The sequence below is a fragment of the Nicotiana tabacum genome, chromosome 20, assembly GCF_000715075.1.
Source record: "Nicotiana tabacum cultivar K326 chromosome 20, ASM71507v2, whole genome shotgun sequence".
Lineage (NCBI taxonomy): Eukaryota > Viridiplantae > Streptophyta > Magnoliopsida > Solanales > Solanaceae > Nicotiana > Nicotiana tabacum.
Window position 1 is genome coordinate 33,495,550 of NC_134099.1, and position 24,297 is coordinate 33,519,846.

Below are 24,297 nucleotides of genomic sequence, written 5' to 3' on the forward strand. Positions count from 1 at the left end.
CGGTTAACAGGTCTATGTTCAGGGTGGTGAGGGGGTTCTATGGTGTTCAGGGCGAGGTCACCGGCGTTCATGCCGCCGGGTTTCATGGTGAAGAGTACAGGGGCGGCTCTAGGGTTTGGGGTTTCTGGTGAAGACGACGAGGCTGGGGTTCAGATAGGGGGGGGCAGGTAAGATTATGAGCTTATATAGTTAGTGGGTGGGTTGATCTCAACCGTTAGATCAATCTAGATCTACGGTCTGGATCTGATGGCTTGAGTGGAACGGTGTCGTTTCGAGGGTAAAGGGTTTGGGTTGGTCCGGGTGGAAACGGGTCGGGGCCATTAGTGGGTTATGGGAAATGTGATCTTGGTCGTTGATCAATCTGAGATCAACGACCCAGATCAGGCTCAAACATTACGACGTCGTTTAGACGTCTTTGGGCATTAGCTGGACTGGACCGGGCAGGCATGGTTTGGGTATTGTTTGTTTGGGCCAATTTTAATAAATTGGCACAATCCGGAGGGGGAAGATTATTTCTTTTTTTTTCTTTTTTTTTTATTTTGAAAACAAAACTAAGCAAAAAATCAAATTAAAAATTAAATACACACTCAACACAATTATTTGCACACACACTAAAATATTTCAAAACAGGTAAAATCAAACAAATCAAAATCACGGACGAAGATGCCTGTTTATGCCTTTCTATTTAAACCATGTTACAGTTCAGATTATGCATGACACGTACACATTTTTTTTTGAATTTTGTTTTAATAAAGTAAATAAATAAAAATGGGCCAAATTCACAAATAAATCAACAAAGTGCCGCACAGAAATCCAAAAATTGTACAGCAGGACCAATTTTTATTCTTTTGGAGCGACTGTCGCGCAAAACAAAAATCACGTGCTCACAGTACCGGTAAAGGATGGAGTTTTTTACATACCACGAGGTCGAGCTGAGAAGACGCAGAACTTCGCAATCAAAAAGACAAAACCTATGTACGTGCCGAAAGGGGCCTATGTGGTCCGGGGGACGATTCAACCACCTCGGCTGAATGAGCCAGTGGTTATCGGACGCGTGCCACAAAAGCCAATGACCAACCCGTCCACAGTGCCGTGGAATTATCAAAAGACTTTGGTAATGTACAAAGGTAAAGAGGTCATGGGAGAACTTCCAGAAAATACTTTCATTGGAAGGTATTCAAACACCCAAGAACTGAACAACGCCACACAAAGGCGCTTCCCGCCAAAGAAGCCCGTAAGTGTTGAAGAAACGGAAGTGTTCTTCCAACAAATGAAAATGCCGGATTACGAAGTGATAGATCAACTGCGCAAGTACCCCGAGCAAGTGTCCATGCTATCATTATTGATGAGGTCGGCCGAGCATCAAAAGATCTTACTGAAGACCCTGAATGAAGCATATGTGCCAGTTGAAACCTCGGTTGAACAACTAGAGCGGATGACAGAAAGATTCTTCGCCGTCAACCAAATCTCTTTCAGCAAGAATGATTTACCCCCGGAAGGAGCGACACACAACAAGCCTTTTCATCTAACAGTTAAATGCGAAGACTATTATGTCAAACGGGTAATGTTGGATGGGGGTTCGGGTGTTGACATTTGCCCGCTCTCCATGCTGCAAAGAATGGAAATTGGGACCGGTAGAATCCGACCCAACAATGTCTGCGTAAGAGCTTTTGACGGCATCAAGAGAGATACCATGGGAGAAATAGACCCGTTGTTGGTCATAGGACCAATCGAATTTCAAGTAACCTTCTAGGTGCTCGACATGGATACATCCTACAATTTTCTCCTTGGCAGACCTTGGATCCATGCGGCAGGAGCCGTGCCTTCCACTCTTCACCAGATGGTGAAGTTCGAGTACGAAGACAGAGAGATCGTGGTCCATGGGGAAGATGAGCATGCTATTTATCGGGACCCATCCACCCCATATCTGGAACCGAGAGAAGGGAGCGAACATACGGTCTATCAAGCTTTTGAGATTGTACTGGCAGAGCATCACGAAGAGGGAATACCCTGCCCCCAGCCTTTCTTGTCTAACGCCTCGGTTATGGTGGCCAAAGAGATGATCCGGCACGGATTTAGGCCAGGGAAGGGGCTTGGACGAACCCTTCAGGGAATAACAGAACCCATTACCTTGCCAGTCGCCAAGAAACCTTTTGGACTAGGTTTCAAACCTACTCCAGCAGACGAAGAGTGGGCAAAGAAAAGGAAAAATGAGGGTTGGAAGTTACCTCGACCACTGCCGGATTTATATGCAACTTTCATCAGGCCAAGGTACGCTGAAGAAGAAGATGATGAGGTCTTCACAGCTGAGGAAATCAAGGAGATATGTGGGGCGATGAGAAAGATGCTCTACGAGGTCCACATGGTTCAATCAGGCGAAGGCACAAGCATTGCTGAGATGATGTACATGGGGCCGAACGCCAAACTTCAAAACTGGGAGGCTACGCCATTCCCGACTAGACGGAAGTCCGGGTAGACCTGTCCTGCCACCTTTCCTGTGTCACAAGTTATCTCCAGGACATAACTTGAACGTTTTCTTCTTTTCAATTGTTTTTTGAATTCCTAAGTTGTAAACATTGTTGTCTTCCAACTTTCCAAAGAAAAATAAAAAAAATCATCATTGCTTTCCCATTCTTTCTCTTGTTCTGATTTTTGTTATTTTTCCTTTTTATCTTTCTTTTCAGTCATAATAATGCGGCTTTAAATATGACATGCTTGCGGACTTCACGCCCAGATCACAATGAGCTATTTAACTGCGAATTAATGAACCCAGAACCAGAATATGATGCGGAAGAGGCTTTTAGGGAGATAAACCGAGAGTTGGAATACTTCGAGAATAAACCTAAGCCAAATCTAAATGACACTGAACCGGTAAATTTAGGAACCCCGGAAGAAATCCGGGAGACCAAGATAAGCATTCACACGGACAAGAAAACGCGAGAGGCGATAATTCAACTTCTTTTTGAATTTAAAGACGTGTTTGCTTGGTCATATGATGACATGCCGGGGCTAGGTGTTGATCTAGTGGTTCATAAATTGCCGATTCATCCTGATTGTCCTCCAGTTCAACAAAAGCAACGAAAGTTCAAAACTGAGGTCAGTGACAAGATTAAAGAGGAGATCACCAAACAACTGAAAACGGGAGTGATTCGGGTAGTCCAATATACAACATGGTTGGCGAATGTGGTTCCAGTACCAAAAAAGGACGGGAAAACTCGGGTATGTGTAGATTACCGAGATTTGAACAGAGCAAGTCCTAAAGATAATTTCCCGCTGCCCAACATCCACATCCTCGTTGATAATTGCGCCAAACACGAGATACAGTCTTTCGTAGATTGTTACGCTGGGTATCATCAGGTATTGATGGATGAAAAGGACGCCGAGAAAACTGCCTTCACCACGCCTTGGGGCACCTACTGTTATCGGGTCATGCCATTTGGTTTGAAGAATGCCGGGGCTACTTACATGAGGGCCATGACTGTCATTTTCCATGACATGATGCATTAGGAAATAGAGGTGTACGTGGACGATGTGATAGTCAAGTCCAGGACGCAGGATAATCACATCCAAGACTTGAGGAAATTCTTCGAGAGATTAAGGAAGTATGACTTGAAGCTGAACCCAGCCAAATGCGCTTTCGGAGTTCCGTCAGGCAAACTTTTGGGCTTCATCGTAAGCAGGAGAGGAATCAAGCTAGATCCAACTAAGATAAAATCCATCAGAGATCTACCTCCCCCGAGAACAAAGAAAGACGTGATGAGTCTGTTGGGCAGGTTGAATTACATCAGTCGGTTTATTGCCCAACTGACAAGCATGTGTGAGCCCATATTCAAGCTGTTAAGGAAAAATGCAGCGATTAAATGAACCACTGAATGTCAAGAAGCTTTTGATAAAGTCAAAGAATACCTTTCAAATCCCCCGGTCTTGGTCCCTCCAGAATCGGGAAGGCCACTTTTCTTGTATCTAACAGTCTTGGAGAACTCTTTCGGTTGCGTCCTCGGGCAACACGACGTAACCAGAAAGAAGGAGCAAGCAATCTACTACTTGAGCAAGAAATTCACCGGCTACGAGGCCAAATACACTCTGCTGGAAAGGACATGCTGCGCTCTCACATGGGTTGCTCAAAAGTTGAGACATTATCTCCAAGCCCACACTACGTTCCTCATAAGAAGGTTGGATCCTTTGAAGTATATATTTCAGAAACCAATGCCTACTGGGAGACTGGCTAAATGGCAAATCTTGCTTACGGAATTCGACATAGTCTATGTCACTCGCACGGCAATGAAAGCCCAGGCGTTAGCAGGTCATTTGGCCGAAAATCCGGTCGATGAGGAATGCCAGCCATTGGATACCTACTTTCCAGATGAAGAAGTAAACACCGTAGAAGTGGTCTCGGAGGAAGCTCATGTTTGGAAGATGTTCTTTGATGGAGCCGTAAACGCCAAGGGTGTAGGGATTGGGGCAATTTTGATCTCGCCTTCTGGTCAGCATTATCCCGCCACAGCTAGACTTCGTTTCTTTTGCACAAATAATACAGCTGAGTATGAAGCCTGCATCATGGGCATGCATATGGCAATCGATCAGGATGTCGAAGACTTACTGATTATGGGAGATTCTGACCTGATTATCCGGCAAGCTCAAGGCGAATGGGAAACTCGGGATGTCAAACTTATCCCTTACCGACAGCATGTGGAGGACCTCAGCAAGCGCTTTACCTCAATAGAGTTCAGGTATATCCCGAGGTGTCACAATGAATTGGCAGATGCGCTTGCTACTTTGGCATCAATGCTACCCTACCCGGGCAACGCCCACGTCGATCCTTTGGAAATCCAAATCAAGGAAAGACACGGTTACTGCAATATAATCGAGGTAGGATCAAATACGCAGCCGTGGTACCATGACATCAAGAGGTTCTTAAAGACATAAGAATACCCCGAGCACGCTACTGGAGATCAAAAGAGTACCATTACGCGACATGCAAGTGGTTTCTTTCTAAGCGGTGAATTGTTGTATAAGAGGACCCCGGACCTCAATCTTCTAAGATGTGTCGATATCGAGGAGGCAAGAAAGATCATGCACGAAGTACACGCAGGTGTGTGCGGACCTCACATGAACGGGTATGTCTTAGCAAAGAAAATCCTTCGAGCAGGTTATTACTGGATGACCATTTAAAAGGATTGCTTTAGCTTCGTTCGGAAGTGTCATCAATGTCAGGTGCACGGTGATTTGATTCATGCACCTCCCACGGAGCTGCATCCCATGTCTGCACCTTGGCCATTTGTCGCCTGGGGCATGGACGTCATTGGACCAATCGAACCGAAGGCTTCGAATGGACACAGGTTTATACTGGTTGCCATCGATTACTTCACAAAATGGGTAGAAGCTGTCACTCTCAAGTCGGTCACTAAAAAAGTTGTAGTGGATTTTGTACACTCAAATCTTATCTGTCGTTTCGGTATTCCTGCGACTATCATTACAGATAATGCAGCAAACTTGAACAGTCACTTGATGGGAGATGTATGCGAGCAGTTCAAGATAACGCATAGGAATTCTACTCCTTATCGGCCGAAAGCCAATGGTGCTGTGGAAGCGGCAAACAAAAACAACAAGAAGATTTTGAGGAAAACGATCCAAAGTTCCCGACAGTGGCATGAGTAGTTACCTTTTGCATTGTTGGGGTATCGCACTACGGTACGCACATCAGTAGGAGCGACTCCTTATCTTTTGGTTTATGGGACCGAGGCTGTAATACCGGTAGAGGTAGAAATTCCTTCGCTTCGAACCATTGTCGAAGCAGAAATCAAAGACAGCGAGTGGGTCAAGACTCGGTTAGAGCAATTGACTTTGATTGATGAAAAGCGAATGGCTGCGGTTTGTCACGGACAGTTGTACCAACGAAGGATGGCCCGTGCTTACAACAAAAAAGTCCGACCCAGGAATTTCGAAATAGGTCAGCTGGTACTGAGGCGTATTCTGCCGCATCATGAGGAAGCAAAAGGGAAGTTTGCTCCAAATTGGAAAGGCCCATACATCATAAAGAAGATATTGCCGAGAGGAGCATTGTATTTAGGTGATATCGAAGGAAATGACCCCGACACAGCAGTAAATGCGGATGCAGTCAAGAGATACTACGTCTGAATTATACTCCAGTAGTCTTGACGCATTTGAAATGACGAAGGTTTTATTCCCCACTACTCCCCAAACACTACCCAATTCTCTCTACAAACCTTTGAGCCGCTTACAAAAAAAAACATTGATTGAGGCCTGAACTACGTTTGACTTAATTCCGAAAGGATACGTAGGCAGCCTCTCCCTGAGGTTCAGTCACACCAACAATAAAATCCCATTCACCCTGAAATTGAAACCGGGGCACGTCGAGCAGTTTGGAAGTTAGTATCATCTGCCTCTCTTTACCAAGCACAAGCTTTCAGATCAATTACCAAAGATAGTGGGAAACCAATAAGCGTCGCAAATGGAGACCGGCACACTCTGAATCGAGAAAGAAAAAATGAGAGAGTCTCGTCGGTGAAAACCTTCGGGCACCACGAGGCGACGGGAGTAGAGAAAGAAAAAATGAGAGAGCTTGTTTAGTAAAAACTCGCAAAGAGTGCTATCAAGCGATGACAGGAAGAGAAATGAGAGAGGTCAGCTGGCGAAAACCCGCAAAGGGCACTGTTGGCCGAAAAAAAAAATGACTCCACCCCAAGAAGGTCTCGGCAAAGCTCCACCGGTTTGGAATCACAGATCCGTTCTGGTTCAGGGAAACGCAAGTTCATGGAAGGTCAGGCATCCAGTCCAAAGAGCATGTCATGTCATTTAAAGCCAGCGTTATCTTCCTCAGATAAGTCTTTCTCGTCCCAATAGGGACACTCCCTTCCTGAAATTTGTTTTCTCCTTTCTTTGTTTCTCTTCGAATCCCTTTTATGTTTTAACCCCAAGTTCAGGATACACCAGAAAGGGCAGGTGGCAGGTTTGTTTGCACGGAATCCCGTTTCATGAAGGAAAACGCCTCATTTCATTGGTACGATTGCCCAAGCCTGATAAATCATGATGTTTGATGGTGTTTAAAGTAAAGAGGAAAGAGAGAAATCTTCCCCAGCAAGTCCGCCTTCGGACGAATCCCCACAGAGTCTCCCTCTGTACAAATCCCCACAGAGTCTCCCTCTGTAAAAAAATCCCCACAGAGTCTCTCCTTTTGTACAATCTTCCACAGAGTCTCCCCAATATGAATGAAAAAAAAAAAATCCCCGTTGGAATTTCCCCAGCACATCCCCAGCGAGTCCCTTTGTAAAAATTCCCCGAAGATCTTACCCCAACCAAGCCTAGAAAGCCCACTGCGAAACAATTACCCAACATGCCCTATTGTACAAAGATCCACACAAAGAATACACTTTGTAAATATTCCCCCATAGGACTTCCTTTTGTACAAATCCCCACAGAATACATCCAATAAAATCCCCGTTGAGAACCTCCAAGCAAAACGGGACACAAAAAAAAAAAGGGGGGGGGCCTTACGAGGCAGATCATCACAGAACCTGGAAATGCAAGCTTGAGCGGTCTAAAGGGATTCGACATATGAATCAGATCAATGGCGGGACTTCGCAACAGAAATGAAGACGCAACAAAGCAACCGGGAACGATCAAGGTCACCAAACCGACCGTCATTTCCGAACTAACAAATGTTCTTTGTCTGAAAAGTTGAAACAGATTTAATCCAAGACAACCGTGCAAGAAGCAGGTGTCGCCCAAAGGAGAAGGTACATGGGTACAAGAAATATCTTGGCAATAAGGAACTCACTCGAAAGGTAAGTTTCCGCGAAACTCTCTTTTGTTTTTTTACTAAAACAAGAAAATTCAAAAAAAGAGGTCAGTTGTTTGTTCTCGAATTTTGCCCCCAGCTAGTCAGCAGTAGGGTTTTAAACCCTAAACTGAACTTTTTCTATTCAGCAAGCATTAGGGTTTTAAACCCTAAACTGAGCTTTTCCCTTTAGTCAGCATTAGGGTTTTAAACCCTAAACTGAATTTTTTTTCCTTTCAGCCAGCATTAGGGTTTTAAACCCTAAACTGAGCTTTTCCATGCAATCAGCATTAGGGTTTTAAACCCTAAACTGAATTTTTCCTTTAATCAGCATTAGGGTTTTAAACCCTAAACTGAATTTTTCCTTTAGTCAGCATTAGGGTTTTAAACCCTAAACTGAACTTTTTCCACTTCAGCCAGCATTAGGGTTTTAAACCCTAAACTGAGCTTTTTCATGCAATCAGCATTAGGGATTTAAACCCTAAACTGAATTTTTCCTTTAGTCAGCATTAGGATTTTAAACCCTAAACTGAACTTTTTTCCCTTCAGCCAGCATTAGGGTTTTAAACCCTAAACTGAGCTTTTTCCATGCAATCAGCATTAGGGTTTTAAACCCTAAACTGAATTTTTCCTTTAATCAGCATTCGGGTTTTAAACCCTAAACTGAATTTTTCCTTTAGTCAGCATTAGGGTTTTAAAACCTAAACTGAACTTTTTCCATTCAGCCAGCATTAGGGTTTTAAACCCTAAACTGAGCTTTTCCCTTTAGTCAGCATTAGGGTTTTAAACCCTAAATTGAATTTTTTTCCTTTCAGCCAGCATTAGGGTTTTAAACCCTAAACTGAGCTTTTCCATGCAATCAGCATTAGGGTTTTAAACCCTAAACTGAACTTTTTTCCTTTAATCAGCATTAGGGTTTTAAACCCTAAACTGAATTTTTCCTTTAGTCAGCATTAGGGTTTTAAACCCTAAACTGAACTTTTTTCCCTTCAGCCAGCATTAGGGTTTTAAACCCTAAACTGAGCTTTTCCATGCAATCAGCATTAGGGTTTTAAACCCTAAACTGAATTTTTCCTTTAGTCAGCATTAGGATTTTAAACCCTAAACTGAACTTTTTTCCCTTCAGCCAGCATTAGGGTTTTAAACCCTAAACTGAGCTTTTTCCATGCAATCAGCATTAGGGTTTTAAACCCTAAACTGAATTTTTCCTTTAATCAGCATTAGGGTTTTAAACCCTAAACTGAATTTTTCCTTTAGTCAGCATTAGGGTTTTAAAACCTAAACTGAACTTTTTCCATTCAGCCAGCATTAGGGTTTTAAACCCTAAACTGAGCTTTTCCCTTTAGTCAGCATTAGGGTTTTAAACCCTAAATTGAATTTTTTTCCTTTCAGCCAGCATTAGGGTTTTAAACCCTAAACTGAGCTTTTCCATGCAATCAGCATTAGGGTTTTAAACCCTAAACTGAACTTTTTTCCTTTAATCAGCATTAGGGTTTTAAACCCTAAACTGAATTTTTCCTTTAGTCAGCATTAGGGTTTTAAACCCTAAACTGAACTTTTTTCCATTCAGCCAGCATTAGGGTTTTAAACCCTAAACTGAGCTTTTCCATGCAATCAGCATTAGGGTTTTAAACCCTAAACTGAATTTTTCCTTTAGTCAGCATTAGGATTTTAAACCCTAAACTGAACTTTTTTCCATTCAGCCAGCATTAGGGTTTTAAACCCTAAACTGAGCTTTTTCCATGCAATCAGCATTAGGGTTTTAAACCCTAAACTGAATTTTTCCTTTAATCAGCATTAGGGTTTTAAACCCTAATCTGAATTTTTCCTTTAGTCAGCATTAGGGTTTTAAAACCTAAACTGAACTTTTTCCATTCAGCCATCATTAGGGTTTTAAACCCTAAACTGAGCTTTTCCATGCAGTCAGCATTAGGGTTTTAAACCCTAAATTGAATTTTTTTCCTTTCAGCCAGCATTAGGGTTTTAAACCCTAAACTGAGCTTTTCCATGCAATCAGCATTAGGGTTTTAAACCCTAAACTGAACTTTTTTCCTTTAATCAGCATTAGGGTTTTAAACCCTAAACTGAACTTTTTTCCTTTAGTCAGCATTAGGGTTTTAAACCCTAAACTGAACTTTTTTCCCTTCAGCCAGCATTAGGGTTTTAAACCCTAAACTGAGCTTTTCCATGCAATCAGCATTAGGGTTTTAAACCCTAAACTGAACTTTTTTCCTTTAATCAGCATTAGGGTTTTAAACCCTAAACTGAACTTTTTTCCTTTAGTCAGCATTAGGGTTTTAAACCCTAAACTAAACTTTTTTTCCTTCAGCCAGCATTAGGGTTTTAAACCCTAAACTGAGCTTTTCCATACAATCAGCATTAGGGTTTTAAACCCTAAACTAAACTTTTTTCCTTTAATCAGCATTAGGGTTTTAAACCCTAAACTGAACTTTTTTCCTTTAGTCAGCATTAGAGTTTTAAACCCTAAACTGAACTTTTTTCCCTTCAGCCAGCATTAGGGTTTTAAACCCTAAACTGAGCTTTTCCATGCAATCAGCATTAGGGTTTTAAACCCTAAACTGAACTTTTTCCCTTCAGCCAGCATTAGGGTTTTAAACCCTAAACTGAGCTTTTTCCATGCAATCAGCATTAGGGTTTTAAACCCTAAACTGAGCTTTTTCCATGCAATCAGCATTAGGGTTTTAAACCCTAAACTGAATTTTTCCTTTAATCAGCATTAGGGTTTTAAACCATAAACTGAATTTTTCCTTTAGTCAGCATTAGGGTTTTAAACCCTAAACTGAACTTTTTCCATGCATGTCAGCATTAGGGTTTTAAACCCTAAACTGAACTCTTTCCTTTAGTCAGCATTAGGGTTTTAAACCCTGAACTGAACTTTTTCCTTTAATCAGCATTAAGGTTTTAAACCCTAAACTGAACTTTTCCCCAGTTGGTTAGTATTAGAGTTTCAACTCTAAACTGAACCTTTCCCCAGCTAGTCGATATTAGGGCTCCAACCCTGAACTGAGCATGCATATCCTCTTTCATCAATTTTATGAACTTCCTGGCAAATAATTCACGAAATTTTCCTAGTGAAACTGGGGCAGAAAATTTCATTCATTTGTTTTTCCCGCAGGTCTAACCTCGAGCCACACGGATCGAAACGACCCACAAGATGAGTCTCAACTCAGAATCTAAGAAGAAAAAGAAAAAAAGATGTCCCGAGACACCAGAGAAAATGGAAGGCGGATCGCTCCAAGATTTGATCAAGGTCCCGAGTTCTACCAACCTCGTCATATTCAGTATCGCAGAAATAAATTAGGCGCCTCCAACTTGCAAGCATCAAGATTCAGATCGGAGTCTACAAGCAGAATCAGCTAAGACCCAAGATCAGGTCGCAAAAGAATCATAGATAGGAATCTTGTAACTAGCAGTTGACATGCATATAAGTGTTTAGTTCAGTTTCAATTTTCCTTTGGTTGTAATAAGGCGGTCAGTGACGCAGCAGTGACAACAGCAACAGCAGTAACAACAAGCATTGCAATCCCATGGTAGTCCCAGCTGCCAAAAATTTTCCCGAACTACATTGACCTGATTCCTGTTTAGCCCAGGATATGTAGGAAATCTTTGAAGCAAGATTCGGTCAGATCTTTCAAAAACATGCTTCACACGGAGTAGTCCATAGGCAAAAATCGCTCATACACGCTCACTTTATCTTTGCACGAAAACTCTTCGTGTTTCCGAACAAAGAGGGGCAGCTGTGAGCACGTGATTTTTGTTTCGCGCGACAATCGCTCCAAAAGAAATAAAAAAAATAATAATAACAATTGGTCCTGCTGTACAATTTTTGGATTTTTACATGGCACTTTGTTAATTATTTATGATTTTTGCCCATTTTATTTTTATTAAAAACAAAATACAAAAAATGTATGTGTCATGCGTGATTTGAACCGTAATCTGGTTGTTAAATAGAAAATCATAAATAGGCATCTTGGTCCGTGATTTTTGCTTTGTTTGATTTTACCTGCTTTAAATCTTTTGATATATGTGTGCAAATAATTGTATTAAGTGTTTATGTAATTTTAATTTAATTTACTTGGGTTTTGTTTTAAAAATAAAATAAACAAAAATATATAAAAAAATATATAATAAAAAAAAGAGATGCAGAATTGGGTTTAAAATCAGTTGGGACTATTTTCATTTTAATTCAAGGCCCAAACTCAAACCCAAAACCCCATGTGTTACCCGGTCCAGTCCAGTTGATACCTAGGGTGTCCAAACGACGCCGTTTTAATCCAGTCTGATCTGGGCCGTTGATCTCAGATTGATCAACGGCCAAGATCACTTCTTCACAACCCATGATGAACCTGACCCATTTCCACCCGGACCAACCCAAATCCCCTTTAGATGAAACGACACCGTTTCCCCTAAGCCTTCAGATCCAAGCCATTGATTTCGATTGATCTGACGGCTGAGATCAACCCACCCATTCCATATATAAGCCCCTTACCATACCCTGCCCCCCCTATCCAATACCCCAGCCTTCGTCCTCACCAAACCCTTCCCCTTCAAACCCTAGCCGCCCCCATCTCCCTTCACCAGAAACCCAGCGGCATGAACGCCAGTGACCTTCACCTTAACACCCTAGGACCACCTTGACACCCCGAACATGGATCCACCAACCGTTCAGCTCGAATCCCATCCCACCTTCTCGAATCTTCATTTGAAGATTCGAGTCAAAACTCGATCTACACCGTTTAACCCCAGTTTCACACCAGACACTCCCTAGACCCCCCTCGTGACCAAACCATGCTTGGTTTGGTCCGAATCTGACCAGGGAAGCACGAATCCCGGATCTAATTTTCGGAACTTTAAAGTTCCTCGTCGATGGTCCGTTGTCTTGTTTGAGCCGAAGAGATTAAGGTCTAATGGACCTTAATCGAAGTGTTTCTCATCTGAGAAACATTTCCATTAAAATCCGTTCAGCCTTAAGAAAGGTCTGTCTGAGTCCGAGTTAAGGTTTTGATTTTTCGAGATTTAAGGTGAGTTTTGTTCTCTTTTCTTTGTTCTGTTAGTCCATGTTTGTTTAAAAGGCTGTTATTGTTGTTGTGAAATGGGTGTTTCGAATTTTACCAACTGTGTCCTGTCCACCTTGCCTGAACCTTTGTTGTTTGATTGAGTTTCTTCTTCTACTTGTTCTGATAATGTGTATGTATGTATTTGTTGTGCAATTAGTTGAATTCCAAATTTGAACTGATTAACTGATTCCTCGAGTACAATTCTGCTTAGTCAGTACAATTCGAATCATGTGTCCTATACTGTTAAATGTCTGATTTTGGTTTCGATTGTATGTGTTATAACTAATATAGTCGAGTCGACATGTGTCGTCAATTAGTTTCAGCTACCTGAACAATAACAAATCGATTTAATTTTGATGAGCATGGCTTGAATCACTTAGGAACTGAGTTTAGTGCTTATAATTGGTAATTTGAATCAGAAATGTAAAAATCAATGTTCTGTTTAGTCACAGTTCTGAAATTGGAGGGCATGTGCACTTATGCACAACATGTGCATTTTGTGCACAGCCTGTGCCCTGCCTAAGTGCTTTTGAATTAAATAGTTTGACAGCATGTGCTGTCAGACTACATCCTGCTGCCCATATTCTGCTTTAAGTTTTAGAAATAATAAACATTACTAAAAAGTTAAGCCTGCCAAGGGAATGTCATGGGGTTAATACTTAAATAGCTGAGTGGAAACTGAAAAGAAGATGGCACATGGGAGGGGTGTTCTTTTGGTCTAACAGGCTGTTAAAGGGCTGAGGTTAGGGCCTATAAAAGGGAAGAAGACCATCTGATATAGGAGACAGACATAAGAGGGGGAGGAGGAGATAGAGATACAGACACACAGGGAAATTGTTAACACAGAAAGAGAGGGGATTGGGACTGAACATTTGAGAGGAGATAGATCTGAGAGGAAGAATATACACAGACAGACATAAGAGAGAGGATAGATTTGAGAAGAGAGACCTGAATACATACATATTAAGACACACAGACAGATACAAGGGAGAAAGGATAGGAAAATCAGGAACTGTTTTCTTCGCATTGTCGTCTGGATTTCATTTGTTCTTCTGCTTATTCTGTTCCTTCCAAGTTTAAACTGAGCTCACTGGTTGTAGTTTGCATTGGGTTATTTCCTGAAGTTTGGTCTATCTGGGGTTTTCTATTTCCACTGCCCTGTTTGTTACTTGCTGTTACTGGTGTTGTTTCTGTTGCCATTGTCATTCTACTGACTTCCTTTCTTCTTCGATTGTAAGCATTCCCAGGTACACACTCCTGAAATCTTGTTGGCTGAAAGTTTGAAGTTTGAAGTTGAAATAAAGAAACGAACATCTGTTTACTTTACAATCCTTGTGTTCAAAAATAGTTTGAATGGTAGCTTGGTCTGTATTTGTCTAAGTTAGTCCCAACCACGATTGCTCTGTATGAATTATGCACATCTTGATTGACATATTAGATAATATTGTTTGTTAGGTCAGACGTATTTTCAATGTGTATAACCATTAGGTTTCGATTTAGCTATGACAATATAATATAGAATCGTGGCAAGCACCTGTACATATTTTGTTTAGACTTTTGAACTGTCAAATTTGTTATATTTGGTTCCATTTAATTTCAAGATAAATGTACCCCAAGCTAATTCTCATGTGGTGTTACGTTGATAGGATGACCATGTGTGTCAACCCTCTTGTTAGATTACTTGTTCCTATATAGGTTCGATATGGGTTTCGATATAGAGTCACTCTTTCGAAATAATGCAACTACTTTTTTTTTTGAGTTCAATTAACAGCAGCTTTCCTAATAAACAACTGATTTCATTTATCAAGCCTAAATAAGTTGATTACAAAGTTCAAACTTAAGGTTTGTTTAATGTAAATTTAGTATGACTTATCTGTTGCTTGCAATCCCCTTAGCAAATTAACGAAACTTATTCACTCCTTAAAGACGAGGCATGAGATAATTCTCACCTCATAAACAACCAATTAGGCAATCAAGCAAAAATTCGGATTCGTCATATATAGTAGAGATTTAGTATGTTAGTTGCTTAAACAAGTAAGTTTAGTATTTTTCCCTTTTTTTAGAGACAAATGTATTAGAAATGTAGCCACTTTAGGATATCCTTTCTAAAATAGAGACGAGCCTCGCCAAATAAAAATGCAAAATTGCGGGCCCTCGATAAATAATCATAATAATTATTTAGAATTCAAGCTAGGCCGTTTAGTGAATCTCATGGCCCTCTCAAAAAATAATAACACGTTAGGCTCTTTAGGCGCGGCTTAATTAAATCATATTCTTAAATTCGGGTGCACATTGATGTGGCCCAAATCCAAATCTCAACGAAGTCAAAATGTGTTGACAATCACGGGCGCATTGATTGTGACGTGGTTCGAGATGCATTTTCACGACGTTGCAATTCTATAAAAATAAGTGATAATGATAAGAGCGGTTTAAACTTAATAAAAGCATGTAATTCATAACATGTATTTAAATAAGATATTTAGCCATTATAACAATTTAAGCGACCGTGCTAGAACCACGGGATTCGAGGGTGCCTAACACCTTCCCTCGGGTCAACAGAATTCCTTACTTAGAATTTCTGGTTCGCAGACTTCATTTGGAAAAGTCGAAAATTTCCTCGATTTGGGATTCAAGATAAACCGGTGACTTGGGACACCAAAAAACAAACCTTTCCCAAGTGGCGACTCTGAATTAAATAAATAATCCCATTTCGAATATTGTCACTTAAATTGGAAAAACTCCCCTCGCGCATTTATCCTTCGGGGCGGGCGCGCAAAAAGGAGGTGTGACAATGGTGTGCTTAGATTCCACACTTTGTGTGATCCTAGCATTCCTAGCCAGATAAAAGAGTTATTGTCTCCAAATGCTTTAAAGCTTTTTAAAAACACTTGTTTTGGTTACTTACTGTTTCTCCCCTCCATTTACATGCAAAATCAAGCTATTCATCTTCTGATGAAGTATGAACTGTCTAAGTCTAATGAATCATTTTTTTCAGTCCACTTGAAGGGGGGAAAATTGAATTTTGCCTTGAGAGAGTTTGGTTTAATTACCAGTTTAAATTGTGTGAATAAGTTTACAGATTATGGATATACTTCTAGTTATATTAGCAAGTTAATGAATAGCTATTTTCCTAACAAAAAAAGAGTAGAGAAGTGATATTTGAAAAACATAGTAACAAATAGATCTTGGGTAAACGATGAGGATGCAGTCAAGTTGTGCATTCTTTATCTTTTGGAATTTTTTGTTTGCCCTTCTGATAAAGATCATGTGTCTTTTATAGACCATTTTAGGTTCTATTTGGTAGAGTCTGGTAATTTTGAGTCATACCCATGGGGTATTAAATTGTTCAATCAGGTTATGGAATCTGTTAGGCATCGTCTAAATCCCCGTGTACATTCTTATCTCATACGGGGATGCTCATTAGCCTTACAAGTGTGGCTTTATGAGTGTTGCTCGACCGTCAGCACGGAGCTTGCTACGAGGTGTTCTGACTCAATACCTCGCATATTAAGATGGTCAGCTACTAAGGGGCAGATTTGGTTAACTGCCTTTGAAGAGAAGATGATCAAGCCTGAGTGGATTAAGGTATTTTTTTTTTCATTTTTGTATGTTCCTACATTTACCTTCATAATATCTACATTTAGACTACATTTTTTGTCTTAGTAGAACTAACTGTTTTTTTTTTCATGATTCAGTTCACAAGCATGACTGAATCTGGAGAAGAGATTGGAGTGCTTACTCTGCCAAACAAGATTGAGTATGAAGATGAACAAGGTGCACAATCATCAGAGGTTCCAAATGCTGATTCTCCAACATTGGAACCCAAACATACAAACTGTCAAGAGGACAAGGAATCTGTGGCTATGAAGTTCAGAAAGCTAGAAAAGGGAATTAAGCAGGTAAAATTATTAACTACAATATATTTACATATTTGCTACAATTTATCTACATTGCATAACATTGTTGTTAAATTATAGTATAATTGTATCAATTTGGAGACAATTGTATAAACAATACTGCCTCGTACATAATTAAACTAAATTATAATTTATTTGAATAAAATTACCAACTAACTATATTTTAAACTTTTAAGTTGATGGAAAGTTAGAGGATTTTAGGAAGGATGTATTTAAGGAACTCCATGACCTTCGAGTATTTATAGATGATTCTATGAAGAAGGTTTTGAATTTGATAAACAGGAGATATGATGTGGATGAGGCAAAGGTAAGAGTTGATATATATTTATATGCCAAAATAAATTATGACATTTTAAAAAATATAATCAAACTAACATAATATCTTTAGTTTGCTAATAGTTCAACCAAAAACAATGACCAAAAACAAGGAGTGAACCACCAGCAATTTCCGTTCAATCTTGGTGATCAAGTGCATGCAAGCACAAGCAACACAAGTATCTACAAAATACATACAAATATATACACTTATTATAAAACTTTATAGAACTGAGTTTTATATTCACAATTTATCTACAACTTCCTACATGTATTTGCAACTTTCAAGGCAGCATTATCTAGTATTTTTACCTATTTGTTTTTATAAATTGAAGCTGCAGTTTGTCCAGAACATGTTCCAGTACATGTTGACTTATATGGAGAATTTCAAGAAGCAGCTGAGGTAGAACAAGCAGGTATAATATCATACTGTCATTCAGAATAAATAATTATTCTTTATACAATTTTACATTCCCTGTTAAGTAAGTATTGTTTTTTGTAACAGATATTGAAGATATCAATGCACAGTCCCCAATTCACGGAGTGATTGTAGCAGCTCAGACAGAACAAGTCATTGAGAAACAACTAAATGAAGGTGAAGATGTACATCATGTGGATGAAGTTGTTTCTGAAGGTTCATGCATTGATAAGAAGCGTGTAACATTGGATGACTTTGAGTTGCCAGACAACTTAACACAATTGGTTAAGTATGGCGAGCTCATACCAGATGAAGCAACCCCTATTCATCCGGGGAGAACCAGGCAACTGGGGGAACATGCACGATCACCTTTCATACCGCTATATAGTTCTGGAGGCAGCATCTCTATTGGACCTAAATTTTTCTACCTCAAGCACCCATTCACACCTCTTATAGGTGAAAATGTAGATTCTGATATGTTAGATAAGTTCAACAAGTGGTTATGCCACCGTACTGACAAAGTATCTAAGAGGTATGAATGCTTAATTTGACACTTTCATTTCAGCATTTTAAAGTTAAAAAATATAATTCATTCTGTGAATTTTTTTGATTGGGCATTTATTTGTTGTTACAGGAAGAAGGCTCCCTTTTCCATAAAGGATAACCAAATCAATCCTTGGTTAGACCTTAGAGTTGAAAAGGTGGATAAGAAGGACTGGTTTTATTCCCTTGCTCACCCCGGGGAGTCATCAATGACTCGGTAAGTATCAAAGAATAAATTCACAAGATATATTTTCACTTCTGTTTTGTAGTTATATTGTAGATATGAAATATATGTGACCATGCCCTTTATTATAAATTGTAGATATAATGTAGACATTTCTTATAAATGTTGCTCTTATTAATTATAGTGTGATTGTATTTAGGTTGAACCTTATGTATCATATTTGATGATGAATTGTATTTAAAAATTGTATATTTATTAATTTGGACATAATTGGTATATCTATATTTCATGGTTGTAGTTAATTTGTAGTAAAATTGTAGAGCCAGTTGAAGACTTATAATATTAACTTTAGTTTGCATGTACATATTATTGAGGCCTTTTGTGGTAGTTGTTGTTCCATGTGTTGTTGTGTATGGCAGTTAAAGTGTAGTTATTTGTTAGATTATTTGAATTCTGACTTTGTATTTTAAGGTGTAGCTACTTTGTTGATAATTGTAGTTACATTGTAGCTAACAGTAGATTTCATTTTATTTTGCAGCACATTGATGTTATTATGTATTACATGAGAAAAAGAGGTAAATATGCCCCCAACCCCAACAACACTAGGTTTACAACAACCGATTGCTTGTTCAAGTCAAAGATCGTACAAATTTATGACAAGTTCATAAGTTCTCCGCCAGAAAAAAGTATTCGGTTATTAAACCCGATGATGATGTTGCAGAATATATTCTTGGGTATAGACTCCTTGCTAATGTTTCCTGGGATGAAGTTGACTATGTCATCATGCCCGTGAACATTGTAGAGAATTTCCATTGGTTGTTGATCGTTTTCGACATAGTGGACATGCAACTTTATGTGTATGATTCCATAGTGTCTTCACACCATCATAATGTTGTTGAATCATGTGTTGATAAATTTTCAATCATTATCCCTCTGTATTTGTCTTGCACTGGTTTCTACGGGAAGCGTAAAGACATTGACTTCAAGACCACAAAGGCATACATTGAGAAACCAGTTACAGACCCTCTCAACATACAGTGGATGGTTGCAGAGATTCCGCAGCAAAAGGAAGGATCACTGTAAAAAAACTATTCTCTCTTTCTGGATGTTTAATTATTTTTTTTATAATCATTTGTTAAATAATTAAATTTTTTGTCTTATGCAGCGATTGTGGTGTATTTGTGGCTGCTTTTGCGGAGTATGTTTGCATTGGAGATTTGTCAATCCCTTCAGAAGACCTTTCGGATATCGACCAACACCGTAGACGCTATGGAGCTCTCATATAGGACTATGCTACAAAGAAGCAAGAAGATGGGTCAATCAGTGAAAGTGAGGTTACAGGCAGGTTAGCAAGGAGGAAGGGTGCTCCTGCATTGAATGAGAAGACTAGAGTCCAGAGAAAGAAGAAATAATGTCTTGTTTTCCTAGTTTAGTTGATGCCAATTTGTAGTTGAAGGAGAATACACTACTTTATGAACAATTTTTTTTTATTGCAGCATACCTTTTTGTTTTGTAATTTTATCTTTCATCTTAAAATACAATTTGGCTACAAATAATCTCCACAATATCTACATTTTGGCAACACTCAATGTAGTAATTGTATATAATTTTATAGTTATACATGTTCATAATTTTTATGAAATACCTTCAAGTTCTAGGTAATATCTGTATATAATTGTCAAATGAAGTTAATTACACAACAAACAAAATAAATAATTACTCCAATCATAGAAATATATTACCCACAATTTATCTACAAATCATCTACAAATTATTACTAAGACTACAATTTAAATACAGTTAACTTATATTTTACCTACAATCTGGAAACACTTTACATTAAAGTTATTTTTTTTAATATCAGTTGTATTGTAGATAATAAATATTTAAATTTAATTACACTCTATCAAAGACAAATTTAGATGCCTGATCTTTAAAACCAAATGTAGCATATTAAACAAACATAAACAAATTTTAGTCTACTTCATAATGATATTTAAAAACTTAAACTATTAAACAAAAAATTTGCTAACTTTAACTCACTAACGGTTATTTTGAATAACTATTCTAACTACATGATATTCATTTTTTCTTGGGCGCATTCTTGCAAGATCTTTTGTTATGCCCTTCACCTCCACAATTTCCACATGACACCTTGTACTTCTTTGACTTTATTTCATCATAGGTTTTATATATTTCCTTTTGAGGTCTCCCTGGCTGTCTTTTATCTCTCGTCGGTGGTTTTACTACCTCATCCAAAATATGTTGTGGCACATTCCATTTGCTTTCATCAGGAAGAGGATTTACTGGCATTTCATACGTACGCCGAAGGCTCTCCCTTGTGTAATACAGAGAGCAATAGTTTTCATATGTTTCATTTATGTGCCTTAATGCTGCCAAAGCATGCACACATGGAAGTTCTTCAAGTTGGAATAGGCCACAACTACATTTCTTATTTTCTAGACATACAATGTACCGCTTCACACCATCTAACACAGTATGTATATGATCTGTTGAAGCCTTCACCTACAATTGCAGAACAAACAGAAAAAATATTATCTCAATCATAAAAATTTATTATCTACAACTTATATACAAATCATCTACAAATATTCTACACCTTATATACAATCTACAATTATCTACAATTTGACTACAATTTATATACAATCTGGAAACACTGCATATTAAGTAATTCATTTTTTCTGCACCAAATAAACAGATCTTACCCTAAGCTTCTGAGATAATGTTCTGTTGTCATCTAATTCTTTATTTAATTTGGCCCCAAGAAATGTGAAAGTACCCTTCGCCTTCAATAACTTCTCATTGGTCCAATGTTCTAGCAGTGTCCGCATATACTCTAAAAGGTCAAATATCGGCAGCTCTCTTGCATCTTTTGTTACTGCGTTCAACGACTCTGCAATATTTGATGTCATTGTCCACGTTCTATTCACTGTTGCATGTACTCTTGACCATCTATGATAACCAATATCATATAGGTAAGATTTCACACGCGGGTCTACCTCTTCAATCTTCGACATCTTTTCATTAAATTCATCCAGAGTGTATGACCGTGTTGTAGCAAAGTACAATTCATGCAATTGTAGATGACCCTTCTTGAATTTTGACCTTATATTTGTCCAAATATGCCACATGCAAGAGTAGTGTGGGATGCCCAGATAGACAATTGATGTTGCCTTCAGTATACTCTCATTCCTATCTGAAACAACACACATTGAAGGTTTTTCACCATATGCCTGCTTGAATTGCTCAAAGAACCACTTCCAAGATGCGTCGTTTTCAGAATCAACCATAGCATATGCCAAGGGCAATATTGTTCCTACATTATTAATTCATAAAATATTAATTGGAAGCTTTGAAAATTTATATAAAAATATAAATACATAACAACTACAATACATATTCATAATATATTCATTTTATCTACATTACATGTAATAGCTACAAAATAACTACAAATTACTACAGTATATCTACATTTTATAGACTGACTACAAAATGACTACAAAATTTTTACACTTTTTACCTGCTGCATCCTTGGTGCTTGCTGTCAGCATAATCCCCCTATAGGCTGACTTTAAGAATGTCCCATCAACCACTACTACTGGCCTACAATGTTGACAACCACTTATTGATGTACAAAGAGTAACAAATGCGTATAAGAAGCATTCATCTGCTGTCTTTTTTAATTTAACAACCGAACTAGGATAAGTCTCCTCAAGAATATAAAAATATTTGGGTAATTTGCTGTAGGAGTCAGTCGGATTCCCTCTCAAAAACTGTAAAGCCTTTTCCTTTGCTCTCCATGCTTGCATGTAACTTAGGTTCACTCCGTGTTAGGATAACATGTCAGTCTGTATGTCCTTTGGTGTGTAAACAGTCTTAGGATCACAATACTTTGGAATTACCATGCTACCAACTACATCTGCAGTATGTTTGCGATGTATGAATGTTTCGTCCATTATGGAGCATGTGTGTTGTCGGTTGAAACTCCTTATCTTGAACATTGCAGAATTATTAATTGACGTTGCCTTGAAGTGCCATTTACAGTTTTCACCAACGCATACAAGCCAGTAGCTACAAAAAAAATACAATATTTAATACAGATTATAAATGTAGATGCAACAAACGGACTGTTTTAACATAAACTAATATAAACTACAATGTAACTACAATTTATCTACAATGTTTACATTACACATATCTTGAGTATAACACTGCTTTTATTGGTCTTTTCTCCACAAATATCTCCATACCTTCTACGACTAGATCTTTTAACTCTGAACTGGAACTTGTGCATCACAGAAAAGTGCTTCATTGCAGTAGCTACAATTTGTTTGTCCTGATACACTTGTCCTTCTTCAATAGTAGTTTGCGTAGATTCTGTTATTATTTCACTTTGATATTCCTCTATAGCTGGATATGATGGCATATCAAGTAACTTTATGGATCTAGATGAACATGCATCAAAATAAAGATAAACAATGTACTTATAATTTTGTAGAATATCTGTAGAGAATTTATAGATATAGTGAAAATTTTGTAGTCATCCATTTTTAGGATGTCGCCATTATAGTTAATTTCTACTATAATTATTGCAATTGTAGTTTTATTTGAAGACAACATTTTGAAATCAACAATTTCTAATCATAATTGTAGTTTATGTTGTTTTATAAATGTATTAACTTTGTAGGTAATTTTGAAAACAACATTGCTTTATTATATCATTAAACAGATTTGTAGTTTAATTGTAGGTAGCTGTAGTAATTTTGAAGATAATACCGTAAAAACATAAATCTATGCAATTTACAACTATACAAACCCTCACTTGTGTTATCGTTGGTGATTGCCAATTTCATATTGAAATCTCGTACACTTATACATAACGGATATGAACCTAAGTTTTTATTCTCCTTTTTGAACTCCATATACACACGAACCCCCATATCATTCCTAATCTCCATTGGGGGACAATTGTCGTTCACCATGTATTTGATTTCTACAATTTTTTCTGAAGTATCAATCGATAGTTGTTCTGCAATTGTAGAAATCAGAATACTGTAACTTGCATTCTCATCTACCACAATGGCATCAACTTCAAAATCTCTAAATCTGCCATAGTTATCCCAATTCCCATTCAATTGTAGCATGATTGCGATTTTGGACATGATTGCTGATGTATTATTCTAATTTTTTTGTTTTTTTGTATTTCTAGATTGAGAGAAAAAAAGATGAAGAACAGATTTATGATCGCCAATTTGTTTTCTGAAAGCGAACGAAGAACAAAATATACCAATGTTAAGTTGTTGAATCTCGAAGATTTGAATTCTACAATTTGAATTCAGTTTGTTGAAGCTGTTCGTAGTTTGTTGAAGCTGGTCGTATTTTTTTTTTAAAAAAAAAAATTCGAATTGTATTCTAAGAGTAAATTACTCAGATGTGAAATCTCCTTTCCTTTTCAAAACTTGAAGTTAATGTAGAATCAATCTATCCCAAGATTCTTTCCCGATTTTTAGCACGTTTTTTATGGAATATTCTGCCCTAATTATTCATAATAGACGAATAGTACATGAATTGTAGGAAAAATATGGACTAGACGGGTAATTTAGATACTATGTACATATTTAGTAATAAAATTTCATATATGGTATAGAAAGAAAAAATCCCAATAATTATTAGTCAATAAGAAGTACTATTTCATATCGCAAGAGTGAATTTTCTAGGGAAAGCGAATTCCTGAGATTGCTATGATAATTATGGGCTAAATGTGTGTTTCCAAAAATACAAAGAAATGACCCCCTCCTCCCCCAAACAAAATAGAAAAAAAGAAAAAAGAAGAAGAGGGAGTTGAATTGTTGTTGTTTTAGAACACCAAAGTTGTCTAATCAATGTACAAACATTAAGAAGATTATTGACAATATTGAGTATACCTATTTTACTCCAATAGTCAACAATATTCGGGCAGCCCTATTGCGGTCAAATGGTTTTCTGGGTACGTATAAATTTATTTTTAGTTTATGCCT

The 24,297-nt window shown here is 38.2% G+C and overlaps 2 protein-coding genes across 2 annotated transcripts in view; one reads left to right on the forward strand and one right to left on the reverse strand.

Annotated features, from left to right (window-relative positions):
* The window catches only part of LOC142174327 (uncharacterized), a 46,108-nt gene extending 26,569 nt beyond the window's left edge, over nucleotides 1-19,539 (forward strand). Inside the window, exons 2-11 of the mRNA XM_075240106.1 lie at nucleotides 16,157-16,461; nucleotides 16,572-16,775; nucleotides 16,981-17,100; nucleotides 17,182-17,287; nucleotides 17,444-17,524; nucleotides 17,614-18,058; nucleotides 18,161-18,286; nucleotides 18,725-18,828; nucleotides 18,975-19,332; nucleotides 19,419-19,539. Coding sequence (XP_075096207.1) covers nucleotides 16,157-16,461; nucleotides 16,572-16,775; nucleotides 16,981-17,100; nucleotides 17,182-17,287; nucleotides 17,444-17,524; nucleotides 17,614-18,058; nucleotides 18,161-18,286; nucleotides 18,725-18,828; nucleotides 18,975-19,332; nucleotides 19,419-19,539 — 1,970 coding nt within the window. The remainder of the gene's footprint in view (nucleotides 1-16,156; nucleotides 16,462-16,571; nucleotides 16,776-16,980; nucleotides 17,101-17,181; nucleotides 17,288-17,443; nucleotides 17,525-17,613; nucleotides 18,059-18,160; nucleotides 18,287-18,724; nucleotides 18,829-18,974; nucleotides 19,333-19,418) is intronic.
* Nucleotides 19,540-20,335: 796 nt separating this feature from the next.
* LOC142174328 (uncharacterized) lies at nucleotides 20,336-22,089 on the reverse strand. Its single transcript, XM_075240107.1, has 3 exons — nucleotides 21,801-22,089; nucleotides 20,983-21,593; nucleotides 20,336-20,779 (listed from the first exon to the last, which is right to left on the reverse strand). Exons 1-3 carry the CDS (start codon nucleotides 22,087-22,089, stop codon nucleotides 20,336-20,338), a joined length of 1,344 nt encoding a protein of 447 aa, XP_075096208.1.
* Nucleotides 22,090-24,297: the final 2,208 nt, after the last annotated feature.

Bases quoted from the DNA above. Each gene is read 5' to 3' on its own strand.
- LOC142174328 (XM_075240107.1), bottom strand. From the start codon at position 22,089: ATGCAAGCATGGAGAGCAAAGGAAAAGGCTTTACAGTTTTTGAGAGGG. The intron at 21,594-21,800 runs GTAAAAAGTGTA...TTAATAATGTAG, and splicing joins AAGCACCAAGGATGCAGCAG to GAACAATATTGCCCTTGGCA. The intron at 20,780-20,982 runs GTAAGATCTGTT...CTGCAATTGTAG, and splicing joins CATTATCTCAGAAGCTTAGG to GTGAAGGCTTCAACAGATCA.